Source organism: Pyrus communis, chromosome 15 (genome assembly GCF_041283825.1).
Source record: "Pyrus communis isolate YQ-2024b chromosome 15, ASM4128382v1, whole genome shotgun sequence".
In the NCBI taxonomy this organism is placed as follows: domain Eukaryota; kingdom Viridiplantae; phylum Streptophyta; class Magnoliopsida; order Rosales; family Rosaceae; genus Pyrus; species Pyrus communis.
In genome coordinates this window covers 10911904-10931881 of record NC_142579.1, presented here as the reverse complement: position 1 = coordinate 10931881, position 19978 = coordinate 10911904, and the positions used below count along the sequence as shown (strand labels likewise).

General features: G+C 38.4%; 3 protein-coding genes and 2 pseudogenes across 5 annotated transcripts; 1 reads left to right on the top strand and 4 right to left on the bottom strand.

Moving 5' to 3' along the window:
- Nucleotides 1–260: 260 nt before the first annotated feature.
- LOC148690518 (zinc ion binding protein) lies at nucleotides 261–4942 on the bottom strand. Of its 2 annotated transcripts, none has more exons than XR_015957023.1 (7): nucleotides 3250–4942; nucleotides 2594–2649; nucleotides 1882–2141; nucleotides 1542–1778; nucleotides 1080–1199; nucleotides 830–958; nucleotides 261–688 (listed from the first exon to the last, which is right to left on the bottom strand). XR_015957023.1 is itself a non-coding variant. In XM_068483642.2 (7 exons), exons 1-7 carry the CDS (start codon nucleotides 4940–4942, stop codon nucleotides 668–670), a joined length of 2526 nt encoding a protein of 841 aa, XP_068339743.2. In that variant the 3' UTR covers nucleotides 261–667. The 2 variants fall into 2 exon arrangements, 1 of the variants encoding a protein (XP_068339743.2); XM_068483642.2 differs by having other exon boundaries at nucleotides 1872–2141.
- Nucleotides 4943–5057: 115 nt separating this feature from the next.
- LOC137743726 (keratinocyte-associated-like protein) lies at nucleotides 5058–7535 on the top strand. The gene is made up of 5 exons (XM_068483674.2): nucleotides 5058–5173; nucleotides 5525–5690; nucleotides 5794–5845; nucleotides 6932–6998; nucleotides 7248–7535. Exons 2-5 carry the CDS (start codon nucleotides 5535–5537, stop codon nucleotides 7336–7338), a joined length of 366 nt encoding a protein of 121 aa, XP_068339775.1. The 5' UTR covers nucleotides 5058–5173; nucleotides 5525–5534; the 3' UTR covers nucleotides 7339–7535.
- Nucleotides 7536–8380: 845 nt separating this feature from the next.
- LOC148690517 (amino acid permease 3 pseudogene) lies at nucleotides 8381–9261 on the bottom strand (annotated as a pseudogene).
- Nucleotides 9262–9555: 294 nt separating this feature from the next.
- LOC137725823 (amino acid permease 2-like) lies at nucleotides 9556–11039 on the bottom strand (annotated as a pseudogene). The gene is made up of 4 exons (XR_015956123.1): nucleotides 10995–11039; nucleotides 10199–10440; nucleotides 9998–10091; nucleotides 9556–9904 (listed from the first exon to the last, which is right to left on the bottom strand). The product of XR_015956123.1 is annotated as an amino acid permease 2-like (transcript).
- Nucleotides 11040–11310: 271 nt separating this feature from the next.
- LOC137743715 (putative receptor-like protein kinase At1g11050) lies at nucleotides 11311–13529 on the bottom strand. Its single transcript, XM_068483664.2, has one exon. The coding sequence runs from the start codon at nucleotides 13456–13458 to the stop codon at nucleotides 11593–11595; it is 1866 nt and encodes a 621-aa protein (XP_068339765.2). The 5' UTR covers nucleotides 13459–13529; the 3' UTR covers nucleotides 11311–11592.
- Between the last annotated feature and the right edge of the window lie 6449 nt (nucleotides 13530–19978).

The following is a 19978-nucleotide window of genomic DNA, read 5'->3' as shown; positions in this document are numbered from 1 at the left end:
CTAAATATGCTCCTATCAGCGCACATGCTGCCTTATATAATTATATTCGAATCTCCTCACTACGATTTAAATTAGTTCAGTATAGTATAGAATATCAATTCAGTCTCAAATTGAACTGATATACAAAACCACCAAACTGGTTCAGTTTGACCGGTTTGCACGGTTCTTTTGGATGTCGACCCAGCCCTAACTCTTAACGGGACGTTAGGAATTTCTTACATGTCCATCGTTTAATCATGTATGTAAGCAAGGTGCAATACTTCAGGCAAAACACGCATCGTTACGACTTGTATTAGTATATACAATCATCATTTCTTCTTATCAGAAAACTATACATAAATAATCATATTTGTATCAAATGTTTCTCTGTCGTGAACTCTTGTATCGTATTTATATGACCAACATTTTGACAAATATCTTGTGTCACGCTCTACACGAAATTGTGTATCTGCTGGACTGCTAGGGTGCAAAGCAGCAAACATTCCCAGTAGCACGATGCTTGTCTATGACTCCATGCCACTCTCTGAGTGGGACTTTAAACTTCGTACCATCGAGGATACACAAATCTGGTGTTAGATTTCCTGGCTCAACAAGCACTTGGCATTGGCTATGGCTAAGCTTTCCACAGACGAAAACAAACCCAGCACAACAGCATACCCATGGTTGGTCATTTACCATAGTAAGATACCTGTAGCAACCAAATTAAGATATCCAATTTACCGTGTCATAAATAAAAAGGGAATGGAACAAAATCATCGTTGAAAAAGAAGTGAAAAGAAGAGAGCATATTGTGTAACTGGTTACCGCAATGGAAAAATATGAAACATACCACGATATTCCTATTAGCACATCCAACAAAAAGCTTTCCTTGCCAACCTAACAAAGTTGTTATGACAGAATCACAGGGGATGGATCCAATAAGTCTCGAATCTATTTGAAACTCGTCGCCAGACAATTCCTGTAACACGCAAATGAATTTGCATGAGTTCAAAAGTTTGATAACATAGCAAACCAGCTTCATCACATAAAAATACTGGAAATAAAATAAAATAGGACGAAACCATATTTTGCACATGTACCTGTACATTGACAGTTTTATCCAACCCTCCCGTGAAAAGCCATTTTCCCTCCATGCCAGAAGCAAATACTGCACCGTTGTGCATTTTAATGGATTTCATGAACACATCATTCCTCCAGACCTGAAGAGATCCGAAAAAGAAAAGGCAATTTAAAAGAAAAGTTGATCAGAATGACAATGGTCGGGTTGATAGTCCATTCTACAATGCCAACTTGAAAACTTGAATGCTACGGCGATCAAAACCTTAGGGACAAAACTTAGTATATAACCTTAACTAGTTTTAGGGTCCTGAATGGATTCATGTATGTTCATCCTCAGCATGGAATTTACCCCATACAGCAGGAGTCATCTTAACTATACGTGGCAGGATATCAAAAGACTAACTTGAGATGCGATCTATAAATGCCCAAATGAACACATAATTGTAGACCGGATCAAGTAAGAATAGGGGTAAAAAGAACACCTTTACACATCCATTGTCATGAGTTGCAATAAGCATGTGCCTGTCAACAGCAAGAGATAAGACAGATGCCACGGTTCCTGATGTGTCTTCGCCTAGTACTGTCAAAGGACTGTGATCGCTAAGACTCCATAATCTGATGGTTCCATCCCAACTACCGCTATAAAGAACACCATCACAAACTGCAAGCGTTGAAACTACTGATCTATGACCAGACATAGTGCATGACAAGGTGCCATCCTGAATTTTTTCAAAAGAGAGTTTCTTCCACATAAAAAAGAGATGCATGCCAGTAGAAAATAACAGACAACATAAATAATGCAAACCCCTCACCCGCACTGACCATGCCTTTACTGTTCTATCTCCACTGCCAGTATAGACATATCCATTTCGGCAGGCCAAGGCATGAATGCCACTAAAGCGCCAATCTTTATCCTCGTGGAATGTCTTTAAAGGCTCTTGCTGGAGAGGGGTACATGTGCCCCAGACAAATATACCACCTCCACTGTCACCACTAATGCACAAGGGTTGCTCTTCATCTACATAAATTAGAGCCTTGATGGTATGTTCATGGCCCTTAAATGTATGTACATGAGAGAAGTCCTACATGAAAGTTGCACCGACAAAACTTAGCGAAAGGGAAACATGGAGAAAATTAAATTGATATAAATCACCAAATTCAAACTATATGAAGTCCAACTTATACTCTAAGAGGCCAAACTCCAAAAGGTTGGCTTCTTGTGTGAATATTAGGAAGCACACAGACAACATAATCAACAGTGCCCGCTCGTCAAATCATTTATGATATCAAGCATGCAATAAACAGATTAATAGAAACAAAGCTGCATTTATAAGTTACGACATAAGAAGAAATTATATGGAAGATGTGGTAGCAGGCACTCATGTTTGTGCATTTCAAACAAAATTATTATTAGCAACAGTGAAGGTAAAATGCTAACACACTCATCCATGCGCTCTCAAGCGCACGCGCACACACACACAATTAATTACATGAAAAAACTAACTCCAAAAAAGACAACCATTTCAGTCTGTACCTGCAACGACCATACATGGATAGTTTTATCGAATGAGGAGCTAAATAGAAAGTCCCCTACAAAAAGAAGTAAAATCCATATTAAATTTCACATACTTGATGTATAGAAAAAAGTATGCACTGAGTATGACAAATGTTCAGTTTACATATTCTTCCCTTGGCTGTCCGAGAGTTAAGCACCATTGGAAAAGGAAGATGCCAAACTGAGGGGATGTTTGTTGTTTCACACAAATCACTCAACACATCTTAACGTAAGTTCTAAGATGCTTTAGGCTTGTTTAATCATCTTAAGATGTTTTTCAGATAAAAAGATATATACACGCACACACACATTTTGTTTGCTTTCGTTAAAATTTAATTGTTTGATCAGTTTATTGAACATTTTAGTCTCAAACCTGCCCTTCCATCATTCTTCGTTTTACAAGTCATATCCACAAATTCTTTCTTCCCTAATCGAACAACGCCCCCTCCACCTAACTGGTTGATATTTCCCTCACCTTGTGTCGCCCAAAAAAGGAACGCTTCTATTAGTTTCAGCCGTCTGTTGGAATTCTTAGAACCTAATAAACAAAATGGGCAGACTACTGCAGCATAAACACTGCTTAACCGAAACAGCATGAGATGTGCTACCTAAAAAGTATTGTGTAATGATTATACCTCCAACAGCTAACCCTGTAATAGCATCACGATGACCCTGCAGAACTTTAAACTTGACCTTTCCCCCTGCTAGGCCATTAAAAAAATCACTGTCAGCCCTCTCATCCCCAACTTGATCAAAATCTGATCCTCCACTGATTTCACTTCCTTGCAGTCCATTTTCTTTTGGTGTTTCTAATATTTCCTTGCGTGTCCCACAGAGTTGCCCCAGAATCAAGCAAAAGCTTCCACTATCTTCCTTAATCACCCCCTCCAAACTGGCCATGATATCACATTGAGGCTTAATAATCAGTTCCCTGATGCATTTCATCAGGTCCATCACAAGTGGGCGACTTGCTGGATCATAATTCAAACATTGGCAGAGGTTTTCCCTTAGGGATGCATATTCCTGACCCAATCTCCCTTCGATCAAAGCACGGACTCTTTCAATCCAGCTTACATAAGTTACATGGTCAAAAAAAGAGATTCCACAATTCTTCACAAGCTCTTCATCAAACTCTTTTCCAAGTAGCAATCTTAGAAACACACAGGCTAATGACCAAACATCCGAGCCACATCCAACCGGATATCTCGAGCTATCACATTCTACTGCAACGCCCTGTTTCTGCAACAGCTCAATCAACACCTCCGGGCTAACAAAATCACCATCTTTAAACAAATTCCAAAATGCCAATTTCAATACTTCAGCATCAGTTGATTCAGTTCCTATTCGACCAGAAACAGAATCTACAACACTTCTCCATACCTTCCTTCCTGTCACTAACACCTCATTCAAATCCACCTCAACGTGACCAAAATCATCGAAACTAAAGCACGAAAAACCAAAACATCCAGCAACAAACCCCTCTGAATTCAAACCAGACACCACCTCACACACCTCCATAGCAATCATTGCAAATGCAGGCAACCCATCTTTAGTAAAACCATCCTCCCCAGCTCCCAACTTCCCCGAAAAACTCCGATTTCGCCTCTCACACCCCAAATACAGAAACCCATCTTCCAAATTTCCCCAAAAGCCATAAACTTTACACACTCTCCTACAATGCCTCACAGAAACTCTCAGCAGCAATCCCATTTCGTTCCTCTCTTCCTCTCTCATTCCACTCAAACACTTCAAAACCCTTGCAGTGTAACTGAATTCAAACCCAGAACTATCCGAACCCGGTAACGAACCGACCCGAAAAAGGCTGACACTCTCGTCCTCTCTAAACCAAACCCGACCCGACCCGAAACCAGAACCAGTTCTTCCTTTCAACACAGTACAAGGCTCATCTCTCGTTCCATCATCAACCTCGGTTTCCACCGAAACGGCGTCGCTTGGAAGCACCCAGTCCTTCCACGTGACGTAAAACTCGTCGGACCAAATGCACGGCAAGAAACTACCAACTCCATCGGCCGATTGTTTATGGGGTGTTTGGGAAATACCAGAATTAGGGTTAGGGTTTAGTGAGAGGGAGAAAGAGAGGAGGTCGATGTTCTTGGGCAGAGCTGTGGGTCCCTGCGGAGGGTACTTGACGAGTTGGGTGCACGCCGGGCAGCGAATCGTCTCGGGGTACCGCTCGGGCAGCCTGACCAAGCAGGCCTCGCACGCCGAGTGGCCGCACGCGAGTACGCGCGGAATTGTGGACTCGCTGTCGTAGTTCTGCAAACACACCGGACACTCCGGCAACTCCGGCGACTCCATCGACTCCATGTCTCCTTCACAAGCCAAACGACATCGTTTCGAGATTTTATAACACGTTTGGATTTTTCTTTTTGTTGGACCTTTTATTCCTCTTAGTTTTGTCATATTATCGAAACTACCCTTCACACATATATAATCTCTCTCTCCGCACTCGCTGAAACTCGAGTTTGCTGTTCGCGTCGTGACGGAAGGGGGATCTAAAGAGCTCAGCAGTAGCTACGCTTTGTAAGGAGGTGCGAGGTACGTTTTCTGTTTGGTTGCCGAGAAAATTTAATTCGCGCCCAAATGAGCATTGATTATTTATTTATTTATTTTTTTTCAAACTTCTGGTGGATCACATCGGAAATTCTGACATACTTTAGAAATCTGTACTCAAATTATTGTTTTGGGATCGAAAATTCAGTAATTTTGTTCGATTTTAACGGTAAAGATTTGATCTTTAAGTATACAAAGCAAAGAGATCTGGTGGGTTGCAAACCCTTTTTCCCTTTTTTTTGAATTATGTGAATTTTTTTTTTCATTTATTTACTTATATTTCTGCAATTGAGCATTTCTGGGGTTTTTGTTGTTGATATTGTTTCATGTGGTCAGCTAGGAGGCCATGGCGGGGCCGGGCAGTTCGATGCTGTATTCCATCCTTCTGTTTACTGTGATTCTATCACTTCAACAAATGTACAGAGGGAAGTTAGCATCAACGGAGTTGTTTACCATTCTTGGGGGTTTCATTAGTTCTCTCCTATTTCTTGCGCTGCTCACCGTAAGTTCTAAACCTCATCGTTTCAAAGAGATTGTATGATTTGTTCTCTTATATGTCAAGTTTATACAGTTATACTTATCGGCGTTGGTTTCTGCTATTGCAGTTCATTGGCAATTTCCAAGAAACAAGTGGTGTAAGGACTGGCTGGGGTGCGGGTGAGTGTCTGTTAATTTCTTTTTTATTTATTTAATTCTTTGAGAGTCGGTGTGAACTGGAATCTTCTGAAATTCTATACATGTCAAGGAAGATTCATGCTTGCAGTTTGTTGGATTTGACAACATATCTAAAGTTGTTGAAACACATTGAATTTTTAACGTAAATGAGCCACCGGGGACACACAGAACTTTGTACACAACCTAGGTTTCTGCATCTTGGTAACCTATTTGTCAACTCTCATAATGGCTTGCTCCATAACATCTCTAGGTTTCCAAGCCTCTAGGATTAGTACTTGACAATATAAAACCTGAAAGAACAAGAACAAGAACAAGAAATACGCTCTTATCTCTTTTCTTTTCTCTCGCGACTACTTGAGTGGCATACAACTTATTGTTTTGCTTCAATTCAAAACTAGTGCAGTAGTCCCTTTATGCAGACATAATTAAGGTCATCTTCAATAAGGAATACTCATCCTAATTGGAATTTAGTTATGAATCCTTCTCCAATTGAGAAACCAAGACCAATTAGGAAAACCACTCCAATTGGAAAAACAAGTTAATTTTCTAACACTATAAATCCTAATACACTTAGGACAACTCATCATAGGCTGGAAAACCCAACACTTAATACGTATTTCTTTGAAGTTTGTAGGACGAAGGAAAAAGAAAAAGGATTTTCTAGTGTTTGGGAAAATTGGAAACAAAATTACAGCGATAATGCAACTCTTTTATTCTAGTAACCTATTATACCAATTTTCTAGTGTTTGGCTTTCGTTGTGAGGAAGGAAAAAGGAGATGGATGAAACATAAAGCTGCATGAAAGTTTCTTGCAAGACTCAAAATGTTTCATGTTGAAGTTTTGTAAATGATTTTCGTTGTAAGGCTCATAAATAATCTGACCTCGCTTCAGTTGGTTGTGCAAGCGTAGCACGTATGAGTATAAAAGTTTTCAAACTCAATCTTTGCGTTATTTCTATTTAATTTATTTGTAGTAGCTTCTGAGAAGTGTATCTGTGCGTGAATCTCAGTGCTCGAGTTTCTAATCAGAATGTATTCACCAAAATTATTTATTTTTCCTGTTTGCAGTCATTATAGCGGAAGTAATTGCTCTTATTGCTGCTGGCACTGTGCATCGAGTTTGCATCACAACATGGTAAGTGCATGTAATCAAGTATTCTGTGAAAAATATTCGTGCGTCTTGTACTCCTGATCCTGAGTGCATTTTCAAAAAAAGAAAATAGGAAGAGGGGGGATTTGAATTCAAAATATTTGACACAGAAGCCAACATGCCATATGATTGACTGCACAGCTTTTTTGAGTGTCTAGACTCTTGGACATGCCGTTAAGTTGTCTTGGAGATGTATATTGACGACAATGCTAACGATCCAATTTGACCATGCAGTTTCTTGTTTTCCGCCTGCTTACTCTATGAGGTCAACAAGCTTTCAGGGATAATGCTAACCAAAAGTGAATCTAAAACGAAAAGGTACTGAGCGGAATTCTACGGTTTAGGATATGATGGTCTGCTGTTCTGGAATTTTGTTGTTTACTTTCCTAATGAGGTATAATTTAGAGAGAGAGCAAAAAGGAGTATCATTTTAATATGTTTCAGATATTTTTCAACCTTACAAACCCGAAAGATGTTATCTGTTGCTTGGCTGCTTGTTACAGGATCATCCACCTACCATCACTTCCTTGCTTAGTTACTTATCTGCTTTATGCCTCTTCTGTCTGCATGTTGTCAACAAAAAAATTTCAGACAAGCATGTGTTTTTCACTTTTCAGTAGGGATGGTTTAATCATCTCACAGTTGTGCAATTGTGCAATTGTGTGAAACCCTAAGACCATCTAGTTTCTCAACAACAGACAGCAAAAGCTGCATGAAAGTTCACCAATACTTTGACGTGTGCATGCTCAGTACAAACTGCTTCAACTTCATGCACTTCCAGACTTGACGTTCTTTAACTTGTTAGCCTTACAAAAAGCGTCGATCAACGCATTGTACACAACCACATTAGCCCTGATTCCATTCCTTCCATCTTCAAGAATGCATCAACACCATCTTCACCCTCCCTGCCTTGCAAAGAACATCAACCACGATACCATAAGTTACTATATCAGGATTACAACCCACATCAATCATTTCTCTAAACACCTCCCTCGCCTTAGGCGAGTTCGGATCCCTCCCCCATCCGTCAATCAATATACTGAAATGCATATATGCCCATGAGTACTCTGCATCCAACATCTCCATCTCCGTCCACAAATATTTCATCCATGTGAAGGAGGGTCGGAACGTAGTAGCTCCACATATTGAAAACAGGCAATCAACCGTATATTCTAAAACTCTCTGTCCATTCCCACCGTCTTCAGTAGCTTGGTGAGGTCATAGGACTTGAAGCTTTTGCCATAACATAAACCCAGATCCAGCGGAGTTGTGCCGTCCTGGAATACACACAGCAGTTTCGGTAGTCACTTTAACAGAAAAATCCTTGCTCCTTCTCTACTATATATGGAAGCAATCCGAAACGGAATTGTTTTCTTTTTCCATCAATTTTCCAGAAAGATGATAATCTCACTCAAATTTTTTTTCAAACTTTCAACATCCATTGCAGTGAACACAATTAGGGTTCTACAAGTTGTGTTTTGAATTGGAAAATATATTATTTGTTGGTTTTCAAGGGTCTGTAGACCTTGAGATCATGAACCACACCAATAACTGAACCAGCTGCAGCAGATAGAGCAACTGCAAGGACGAAAAGACTCAGGATTTGGAGGCAAATCCATCTCATGCTCCACCCTGCTATCTTCTTTTGAGCAATGTACATCTCCACAGGGAAGTAAACTGTGAGTGGCCAATACCCTAGAGCCCCGAGAAATCCAACCACATCGTTAAAGAACGGGAGAATCATGGAGATCACTGTGGTTAGAATCACAAAAAAGGTCATCCACACCAATTTGGAGAGGCTAAGGTTGTAGGAACCAAAACCCGGGATTGGTATTTTGATGTCTTTTGTGATGAACTGGCTGTTTGGGAAACTTTTTGCTGCTGTTTTTTCGACTAATGCGAAAATGGGTTGGGCGAAAACTTGGTATGCACCAACAAGGTGGATCACAATGGCGGCATTGGCTATGTCGATGAGCCAAAATGGGTTAGATAAGCCTTTGTCAGTGAGGAGGTTTCCGGGAGCCATGCCTCCGAAAGCAGCGTGGCCCGTGCAGCCACATAGAATGTAGAAAATGGATGTCACTGCCAAACTAAATCGAGTGGCCTTCATTGTCTTCATTTCAAGTGGTGGGGATTTAACTGTGTCCCGTTACATTTATATGGTTGGATTAATTACACGAAATCATCACGAAAAGTTTAAACATTGATAATTTAATTTGAAGAAGATATAAACCTGAATTTCAATGAGGATGATTGAGTAAGAGTACGCAAAAGCTGTGTTACAAAAGTGCATGGAAGGTCCTCCACATCTTCTGGGCAGGAGTCACAACCCCAATACTCATTCCAGTCATACTTCCCTTGATTTTTCGATTTTCTGGTATATCCACAAAAAACAAGACTGAACTAAATTTACAAGAACCATTTAAATCCTCAAAACCAAGTTCAAATTTTAAGGCATTGTTTGACATTTGAGTCTCGTGTCGACCTAGAATTTACGGTAACTCACCTTTGAATTTGATATCAAGCAGGGAGAATAAATGGAGGCGATTTTAATGTATTAATCTCAACTATTGATATCAAATTTAAAAATGAGTGACCATGCATTTCTTGGTCACCTGGTGACGGCGAGAACATTTCTCCATTCAACATAGCAGTAATAGAGAAAACTATGTGTACCAGCGACTTTAGCAACTCCGGGGGCTAGTCCAATTCCTGAGTAAGTGAAGGACATGACTGCAGCAACAATGGAGAGCCAAGACAACTTATCGAAGTTTGGAATTTGAGACAATATAATTTCTGAGATTCCAAATGCTAGCAGATAGGGATAGTAGCTGGTATGACATGGATCTTTTCCACCACTATTGTGGAAGCAATTAGACCTCTTTATTGCCCTGTTTAATCAACACGAAACTCATTAACCCAGAAAATATTATGTGATAAAAAATTATCAATTTCTTAATTGAGTTTAGACACTCGAGTATTACACCAGGCTTATAGAGGCTGTTACAGTATAGCCAATAGTAGCTCCAAAAAGGGTCAATTGCTGAATAAAGCCACACATTTTGACCCCAAGTTTACCTGAGAAATTCAAATTAACACAAACAAAATGGGGATAAAGACCTTTGGAGAAAAGGAGGAAAATGTTTCATATGTCCAAAACAATCAAAGTATTACGCAAAATTCACCAAGGTGGGATCGAACAGCATCCGAGTAGGTGCAGTTTCTCTTCCCAGTGACGGGATCCCGATAGCAGGAAACGAGAAGTGGCGATGGAGAGCATGACCATCACAACAGGACCAGCAATCCATCCTAGCTGAGCCATGGCCCAAGATCCAACCACAGCAGTGATTATGTATGAACATGCAGTCCAAATAGTTCCTTGTACCACAAACAACGCAAAATTAAAATGACTAACAATACGAGTATACTACTAGTAATTAAACATTTTCTTATTTTGATTAGATTAATTACATTTGTAGATCCATATATGTATAACCATATAAGCAATACTAGTATACTACTAGTAATCTAACAGTACTCTGTACTGTCGTACAAAACCAAACAACTTCGTCACATCGCAGTACGCATTCAGTTAAATGCCAAAACCATGTAGCAATGACCAATGGCAGTTCAGTAAATGATGCCTTTTTAACTAATCCAACGCAATCGCTTTAAAACCGAAAGATGCAACGTACTTTTGCTTCTTAAAAATACACGTTGCACGAGTAGAAGCATGAGAAGTTGCACTGTTATGCAGTAGCTGCTTATGTTGTAAGAGGTTGGCGCTCAGGTGTGGAGGACATGTACTGCCTGCAACATCTGACCGCACTGCTGCAACGGCTAAAATTCATGAATTTCACTTCCTCAGCTCGTCCTGACCAATCGGACTGAAAGTTCACTTCGCCTCCAGATCCCCCACTTTTTGGATATAGACTAATCTGTTACTTTTCAAGCAGCTCTCACATTTGAACCTGGAATTACCATCCCCCATTCTACTTGAAACACTTCTTCTCGAACCATCAACATTTCGCTTATACAACAAAGACGAGTTTGAACTCTCTAACGGTTTCAGCTTATAGGCTCCATAAGCTTCATGCCTATGTGCCACAAAATTAAAGGCAACCCTAAATAGTCTTCCTAGGAACTAAAGGCAACCGGAGATTATCATGAAAAATCTGCATATTTCCTTTATTTCCAATATGACCTCAAAATTAAAGCGCAAACATGACACTGATCATATCGGTCATTCCAAGTCCCTTTAAACACCAAATTAGCAATCAACAAAGGATTCAGATCAAGATGTTAATGTTTGTATTTGTATATATTCATTGTGTACGAGTGAGAAAGAATATGAACATTCCTCAGTTATTTACAGAGGCTGAAGCATTCAACCATTCTGAGAAATACAAAACACAGTAACACAAGATAAAGGAGAGCTAAACCTGATTGGGAACCGACATAGCTGGCCAAAACCATCTGAGCCCTAGCTACTACAGACCCTCTAGAGATGCAAAATAGTTTTCACCGGCCATGAGCAGTGAGTACTTGAGGAATTTGTTAGAGTCAAACTCCTAGTCCTCTACTCATTTGTTAGAAGTTCCCATCTTGATCTTTCACTTGGCAAGAACCTAGAAAACCCAAAAGAAGTTTTACGTGACTCATTACCAAGTGGCATTGGTCTGTCTGGTAATTTGGGAATATCAATATCACCCTCCAACATCTTGAGGGCCTCAGAAATTGTAGGCCGAAAAGCGACCATAACATGAGCACAAAGAAGTCCAACAAGAACAAACCTCTCCATCACACCCTTTGGTCCACCCTCCCTTATTGCCTCATCAAAAATTTCATCCACATTCCCTGATTTCAGAACCATCCATGCCCAATCTGAGATCAAAATGAACGAAGAACTTGGATCAGAATTTGGTGAGTCCAGTACTTTCCTTCCACTCATGATTTCAAGAATCACAATGCCGAAGCTATAGACATCACTCTTCTCCGTCAGCTGTCCATATAGGGCATATTCTGGTGCCAAATAGCCACGCGTGCCAGCAACCCTTGTGGTGACCTGAGATTGTCCCTCCGAACTTTGTTTTGCCAATCCAAAGTCCGCAACTTTCGCCTTCATTTCCGAATCCAAGAGTATGTTTGCGGCTTTTATGTCTCTGTGATAAATGGCAGGCTTGATCCCATAATGCAAGTAAGCAAGGCCTTTTGCCACATCTAGGATTATGTTCTTTCGTTGAGGCCAATTTAATCTCTCCTTGCTGCTCAATTGATCACTGAGATTCCCATTCGGCATAAGATCATAAACCAAGAACCTTCTTTTGCCTTTCAAATCATCACTTGTTACACAACAGCCTCGAAGTGAAAGAAGATGCCGGTGCCTTATTTTACTTATGATTTCAACCTCATTCAAAAAATCTTCATCTCCTTTCGAGTCCAAATCAACAACATGCTTCACCGCAACAAAACTCCCATCAGAAAGTGTTCCCTTGTACACAACCCCATATCCACCTTGCCCAATCATGTTCTTTTGAGCAAATCCACCAGTGGCTCTTTCAAGCTCGGATACGGCAAACCATTTTGCTCCTAAATTGGGCAGATAGTTTGCTCTGAAAGTAGTCACATAATCCTCATGAAGTGCATTTTGCTTCTCCTTCTTATCCCATCTCTTGTACAGAACTATAATCCCAACGGAAACCAAAACACCAATGACAGCACCCGACACCCCAAAACCCCATATCATCAAACTCTTCCCGCTCATCTCATTCATCTCCTTTTCGCGTGCGGAGCCATAAAGAGGCAACCCGAGAATGCAAGTAGCCGTTCCGCGATCACTCGGCCCCAACTGGTTAACAATCCCAGCAGCATACAACACAGTGAAGGCAAAGCATTTCTTGCCATTTGGGTCGAGACCATGCAACTGCTCATTCACCAACTTGCCGGCCTCAACACAAGATTGACATTCTGTCAGTCCCTCTAAGTCTCCTTTGCAGGCGGTGTTCAGGGGGGTCAGTAGCCCGACCCTCGCTATCCAGTCCTGGACTGTTATTATCCCGGCACAATGAGAAGGGCTGCCCACAAACTGTGTTGAGTTAAAGCACATGGGGACTCGAGATGCAAGCGCGAGGGATTCAAGTTTGGTCTGCAGATGCAAGAGGCAGGAGGATAAGGAGTTTGAGTTGGGGAGTTGGAAGAGTGAGGTTTCTCTGAGGTGTTGGGCAAGGCCTATGCCTAGGAAGCTTAGGAGGGTTTGGCAGCAGGATTTTCCGAGGGGGTCTATGCACACTGAATGGTCCCACGGTAGAGTGTCAACGTAGCTGAAATCTATGGGACATGAAGAGGAGGAGGAGGAGGAGGAGGAGGTGGAGGTGGAGGTGGAGGTGGTGGAGATTATGAATAGGAGGAAGACTAGGGAATATGGGAAGGCGTTACTCATCTTCATTTCCTGTGATTTCCGATACTTGTGGTGTTGGGACAGTTGGATGTTTAATAACGGATTAAGTCAATTTACACCCGAGTTCGAATGTTATTCCGAGTAATTTAGAACAGATTAACGTGTCGTCGGTGAAACGAATAGAGTTTTTGGGGGTTTGCGTAACGCGTGGTCAAGAATGGTAGGCGATGGGTCAATGTGCAGACCAAACTCCTCATTTTATGTGGACTAGTATTAGTCGATAACTCGACATGTTTTTCATATGTAGAAGGCTACTAGAAAATTTTCCTAGCAAGTTGTTGCGGATCGAAAATTCAACATTAAATTATTTTGTAAACACAAACACACACATATTCAAAAATAAAGAAATTAAAATGGAGACTGCAGAGCGAGAGTAATGTCTAAATTTATACAATTTATACAAAGAACATTGTCAAATGTCTTGCTATTTACATACAAAAATGGTCAGCCTGCTATTTCCCATTGATAAATATCCTAGTTTTTCATTGGCACTGCCACTTGCAGATAAAACATTTCAAAAGATGAGATTGTTTATAGACACAAAAAAATGGGGAATTGATGTTATGATGGGCTATTTAGACGCATAAAATATGAAGGAACATTGTTCTTGTTTGTACAATGGATGAGAATATTGTTCAGTACAGTACCAAATGTTTATTCTCGGAGCAGCAGCTGTAGACAAGTTTGTGTCATTGGAAGAAAAAAAAAAAAAAAAAAGGGAATGTTAAGAGATATGGAATAAGTTTTGTACATGAATGGATTTACACTGCTGAAAAAATAAGAATACACTGCTAGAATAAGAACAAATTTACAAAATAATTTGCTTATTTTGGTAAGAGATTAACAAATCAGGTATAATTTATGAGAGTAAATGTAAGAGCGGATAAAACACTTTAAATAACTATAAGTTTTATAGAAAAGCTTTTCAATCCAACATCATCCAAAACTATGAAATAACAGAATCTATACCAAGATAAAAAATAAAATAAAAAAATCATATAAACCACCTAGGTATAAAGAAATAAAAAGTAGATCAAAATTAAGGATCGACTTGAGCTTGGAGTTAACAAAATGGTTTTGAGAGTAGTAAATGTTCTGTTGGATTTGAGTTCCTTGTAATGAGATACCTATTCTGCACAAACAGTACAATGGCAAAAATGGTAGCCTATTTAAAAAATGAAACCAAATTAAATAAAGAGAAGGACGCTAAGATGAACGAAATTGAAACCCCAGACAACAAATTGATAGCTAGGAAGAAAGGAAAAAACGTGCATGAATAAAATTTTCAATTTCTAACTGCCCCTAATTTATAATTAAGCTAAGCAAATAAACAGTGAGCACAATACAATCTTAACAATAAGAACTGTCAAATAGCATCATATATTTATGAATTACTTTGCACAGAAATTTCAAAAATAGATAACTAACTTGTAATTTAGAAAGTTTGTCCTCCACTTGCTTATTGATTAAGAATCTAACTTTGGAAGAGAATTTCATGAGCTGCAAAACACAGTGAAACAAAGAAAATCAAACAAACACAAAAGGAGAATTCCATAGTTAGTTATTCGTTGATTATTCGAACTGATTGTGTTTTTACAGGGTTGACTATAATGATATAATTATTTTCATATTTTGTTAGATAACTCAATGTGTGTGTGTATATATTCATAGAGCTATATTGTACTGGTTGTGTTCTTGTAATTTCTATTTTCCCTTTAAAATTTCAAATCCAAAACCACCCATACTTAAGTCAAGTTAATTCCCGTAAAAAAAAATTATATAAAATTTTCTGACACCCATGTAAAACTTTAGCATGCATAGTTCTTTTAATTCCAACACAGAAATATCGGAATTTCCGACAACATACCAATACGAAATCAACTTAAACCGTAAAATCTGAAATTCCAATCCCAAAAACAAACTATAATTTCAAAAACCACAAACACGCAAAACCAAATTAAATCTGCAAACACAGAGTGATAAACAAAATTTTTATTAATCTCTTATATCTCACAAAAAAAAAGAGGATATGCATGACCACTTCAGCTCTTAAAACTAAAAAGAAATATCAAGATTTCTTACCCAAATCCACCAATTTGAATCAAATCTCTGCAGCCCTGCTTGAAATCCGTCTGAAATCACCTCGATGAACACAAATCTTATACATGCAGAACATTTTAGATTAAGTTGTGAGAATGAGTGATCATGAAATTAAAGAAACAACCAAATTCCAAACGAAGTATTAATTGTTAAATGTACAACATCAACAACAAAACTAAATTTTTACAAATGCAACCCAAAGTTAACACTAATAAAAAAAGCATGAATCAAATGCATAAACAAAAGAAGATGTTAAAACATGAGAAAAATTACATGGAAAAGAAAACAATGTTAAATATCTTAGGTGTTCCATTTACAATTATTCTCTATTTCTGTATATTTAAAATACCAATAATTGATTTGGTAGAAACCAACACACAAATTAAACCCTATAAATTATGCAATCATAGTATGAGTAAGTAGGGATCGTTCTATTCCGGAGATTAGAAGGGCTGCTAACCAACACAAATTGTATAAACAAAAGAAGATGTTAAACATGAGAAAAATTACATGGAAAAGAAAACAATGTTAAATATCTTAGGTGTTCCATTTACAATGATTCTCTATTTCTATATATTTAAAATACCAATCATTGATGTGGTATAAACTAACACACAAATTAAACCCTATAAATTATGCAATCATAGTATGAGTAAGTAGGGATCGTTTTATTCCGAGGATTAGAAGGGCGGCTGCTAACCAACACAAATTAAACTTATAAAATTGAAAACTAAGTCAAACTAACAACAAAACAGTGACTGAGGGGATTTCGGACGAATTTAATTTAAACAAAAGTAAAAGGCAGCAAGTAAATTAAGTTGTGAATGAAATATGGATGAAAGGATAGTTCAAGGATTCTTCTCCACACATGAATCATATGCATACAAATCGATTTCTAGTTATTCTTCCTATAAACCATGAATGACAATGCCCCAAATTAACTGTGAACAATACTAATTAACTCTCAGATTTTCCTAAGTTCATTGAATTGGACTCAACGACGCAACCAAATTATTCTTCTCAAGTTCCCTAACTATGAAAAGCATGATAGAGATACATCTCAAAGATCATTAAGTTATGTGAAAATCATAAGCTTTGACAAAGCATTCGTAACTATGCAAAGCATGATACTCCTGCCAAGAATTTACTTAACTCAATCATGGCTAGTGACTTTTACTACTTACAAATATAAGTTCATAACGATTAGGTGAAATTCCCTTATATTCTAGCATCAAATCCTTGCATGCAAACTAAGTATGCATTCTTAATAAACATACAAGAATAAGTTTTAGTCATGATAAAACACTAAAAGGGAAGTCACTAGCTGCACAAAATCAAGAGGATGAGTTGGTTACAAACTCTCCTCATCGTGACATAATTGCAACCACGATGGGTGGAGCAGTTATGGTTTTATGCGATCAAAACTGCTGCATGGTCACTCTTCTCGAACACTAGTTCATTAAATACAATCCCTATCAATTGTAGAGCCTCACAAGCCCTACAGAAGAGAAGAACACATCCTTCATCCTAACCATTTTTCTGCAGTAAACTCATTACTGCAAACCTTAGTATTGATAGCTTTTTGATTGCTTGCTTTTGGTTCATTATGGCAAACTCTGCAAGTAATTTTATGACATGGAAGCAGCAAATTGAGATGCATCTTGGCATGTTGGAATTCATCATCGCATTCTCTCAAATTCAGCCACCTGAATTAACAGACACAAGTCCAACTTCTGAGAGAGACATTTTTGCTATGTGCGAAAGGGCTAATCAGATGTTATTGCTGATCATGCAAAATTCAATGGAAGAACACATCAGGGGTGGCATTCAAAAGTGTGACTTAGCAAAGCAGTACATGGCCAAGATTGAAGAAAAATATAAAAGATCTGATAACGTTGAGACTGACAGACTTGATCGATGGCAAGTTTGGTAGTGTAGGGAGTGTCCAAAGGATCTGCTTAAGCTTGTCAATCTGTCTAACAAGCTTAATGCAATGGATGTAGCTATTGTAGACGACTTCCTTGTTCATTTGGCTTTGTACTCTCTGCCAAATGAATATGAACAAATCAAAGTGAGTTACAATACTCAAAAAGAGACATGGGATATCAATGAGTTGATTTCCATTTGCTATCAAGAGGAAGAGAGAATGAAGAAAAGCAATAATGAAGTTGTGAATCTAGTGCAGTATGGAAAAGGAAAGGCTAAAGCTTTTGAACCAACCAAAACTACCACTTTCAAAATAATCAAAGCTGCATTAACCAAGTCAGGTTCTTCTTATCTTGGCACCAAGAAACATGCTCCATTACTACCATAGCTGTCAAAACTAATCTTGCCTCCACTAGCACTGGTCTTAGAATTGACAAAGTTGATATTAAAAGTGTTCATTGTGGTTCCACTGAGCATTTGAGAAAGAAGTGTGCTGCTTTTAAAGCTTGGCTTATTAAGAAAGGGATTTCAAAACCTGAAGGACCAAAGTAAGGAGCATTACAATGTCTAAGTTGGAAATGGAAAAAAAAGTCAATGTTGAGTCAGTTGGTCAAGTCATGTTAAAACTCTCTTCTAGTTATGTTTTAGTGTTAAATAATATCCTTTATGTACCTTCCATAAGAAGGTACTTACTTTTAGCTTCAACGTTTGTAAGGGATGGTTTTTCTTTCATTGGTGATGACAATTGTATTCGTTTTTTCCTTTAAAATAAGTATGAAAATTTGCTTGGTTATGCATCATTCAATGGAGATCTCTGGCAGTTACAATGTTCTTATTTTCATGAATGTCTCAATGTGGAAACCTTAGCTCCTAAGAGATTGGTCACTAATAATGATTCTTCCATGTTATGACATCAAAGATTAGGACACATCTCAAAGAAAACAATGCTAAGATTAATGAAAATGGGACTATTGCAGCACTTAAATTTTGAAGGGAAAACCACTACATCTATTAAAAAGACTAGTTCCACTAGAAGTCAAGGTCTATTAGAAGTCATTTACACAGATGCTTGTGATCCATTTCCAACAAGGATAATTTGTGGGAACTGTACCTTTGTTCTCTTCATAGATGACTACTCTAGGTAAACTTATTTGTATTTAATCTCTGAAAAATCTCAAGTGCTAAATTATTTTAAAATTTATAAATTAGAAGTGGAAAAACAACTTGGGAAACAAATTAAAGTAGTAAGATCAGATAAGGGAGGTGAATATTTTGGAAGGTATCCAAAAATGGGACAGCAAAAGGGGACCCTTTGCTTTGTTGTAGCAAGAAGGGAACATAGCACAATTTACAACACCAGGAACACCATCTCAAAATGGTGTTGTTAAAAAAAGAAACCGCACCTTTAAAGACATGGTTAGAAGCATGCTTTCACAATCACAACTCCAGAATTCTTGTGGGGTGAAGCAAACTGCAAAATATATTCTCAATAAGATGCCAAGCAAAGCAGTCACTTCCATACCCTTTGAAATATGGATAGGAAGAAGGCCAAGTCTTGCACATTTACACAGCTGGGGATGCATATGTGAAGCATGGTTATATAATTCAATGGATAGAAAGTTGGATCTTAGAACTACAAGTTGTTATTTGTAGGCTATCTTGAAAAATCCAAGGGTTTTAGATTTTAGTGTCCACTCCTAAGACCAATAATGCAAAATTTGTGGAGGATTATAGTTTATTTCATTCTCACTCAAAGAAAAGCTATGCATTTGAAGAAATGAAGCGATCTGGTAACAATGGCACAACAAATTTGTCCTTGTCAACAACCATTCTCTCTAAAATTTCATTTATTTAGCAATCTCAAGAAGTGCTTAGAACATTGATCAACCAATGCCATCACAGAACACTACACTTATCCTAATTATTGAAGCTTCTACATCACAACAGCATACTCCAAACCAAAAAGTTGTAGGCTCATCCATGTACCTTCCACCATCGAATTAAGGAAAATCATAGAAAACAAGAAAACCTGCACTATCAAGTGATTATGTGACTTATCTTAATGAAGTGGAGTAAGATTTTGGTGATGATGATGACCACACAACCTTTACTAAAGCTATGAATAGTTCACATGCCTCATTATGGTATGTTGTAATGGAAGAAGAATTGAATTCAATGGCACAAAATGCAGTTTGGAGTTTGATTGAAGGAGCCAGTGACATGAAACCAATTGGGAATAAATGGGTTTTTAAGACCAAAAAAGATTCCAAGGGCAATAATGAAAGGCACAAAGCTCGATTAGTAGCCAAGGGATTTACACAGAAGGAAGACTTAGATTACACAGAAAAACCTTTTCACTAGTCTCAACCAAGGATTCTTTTAAGATAATCATTGCCCTTACAGCTTATTTTAACCTTGAGCTGCATCAGATGGATGTTAAGGCTGCCTTCTTGAATTGTAGTCTTGATGAAACAATTTACAT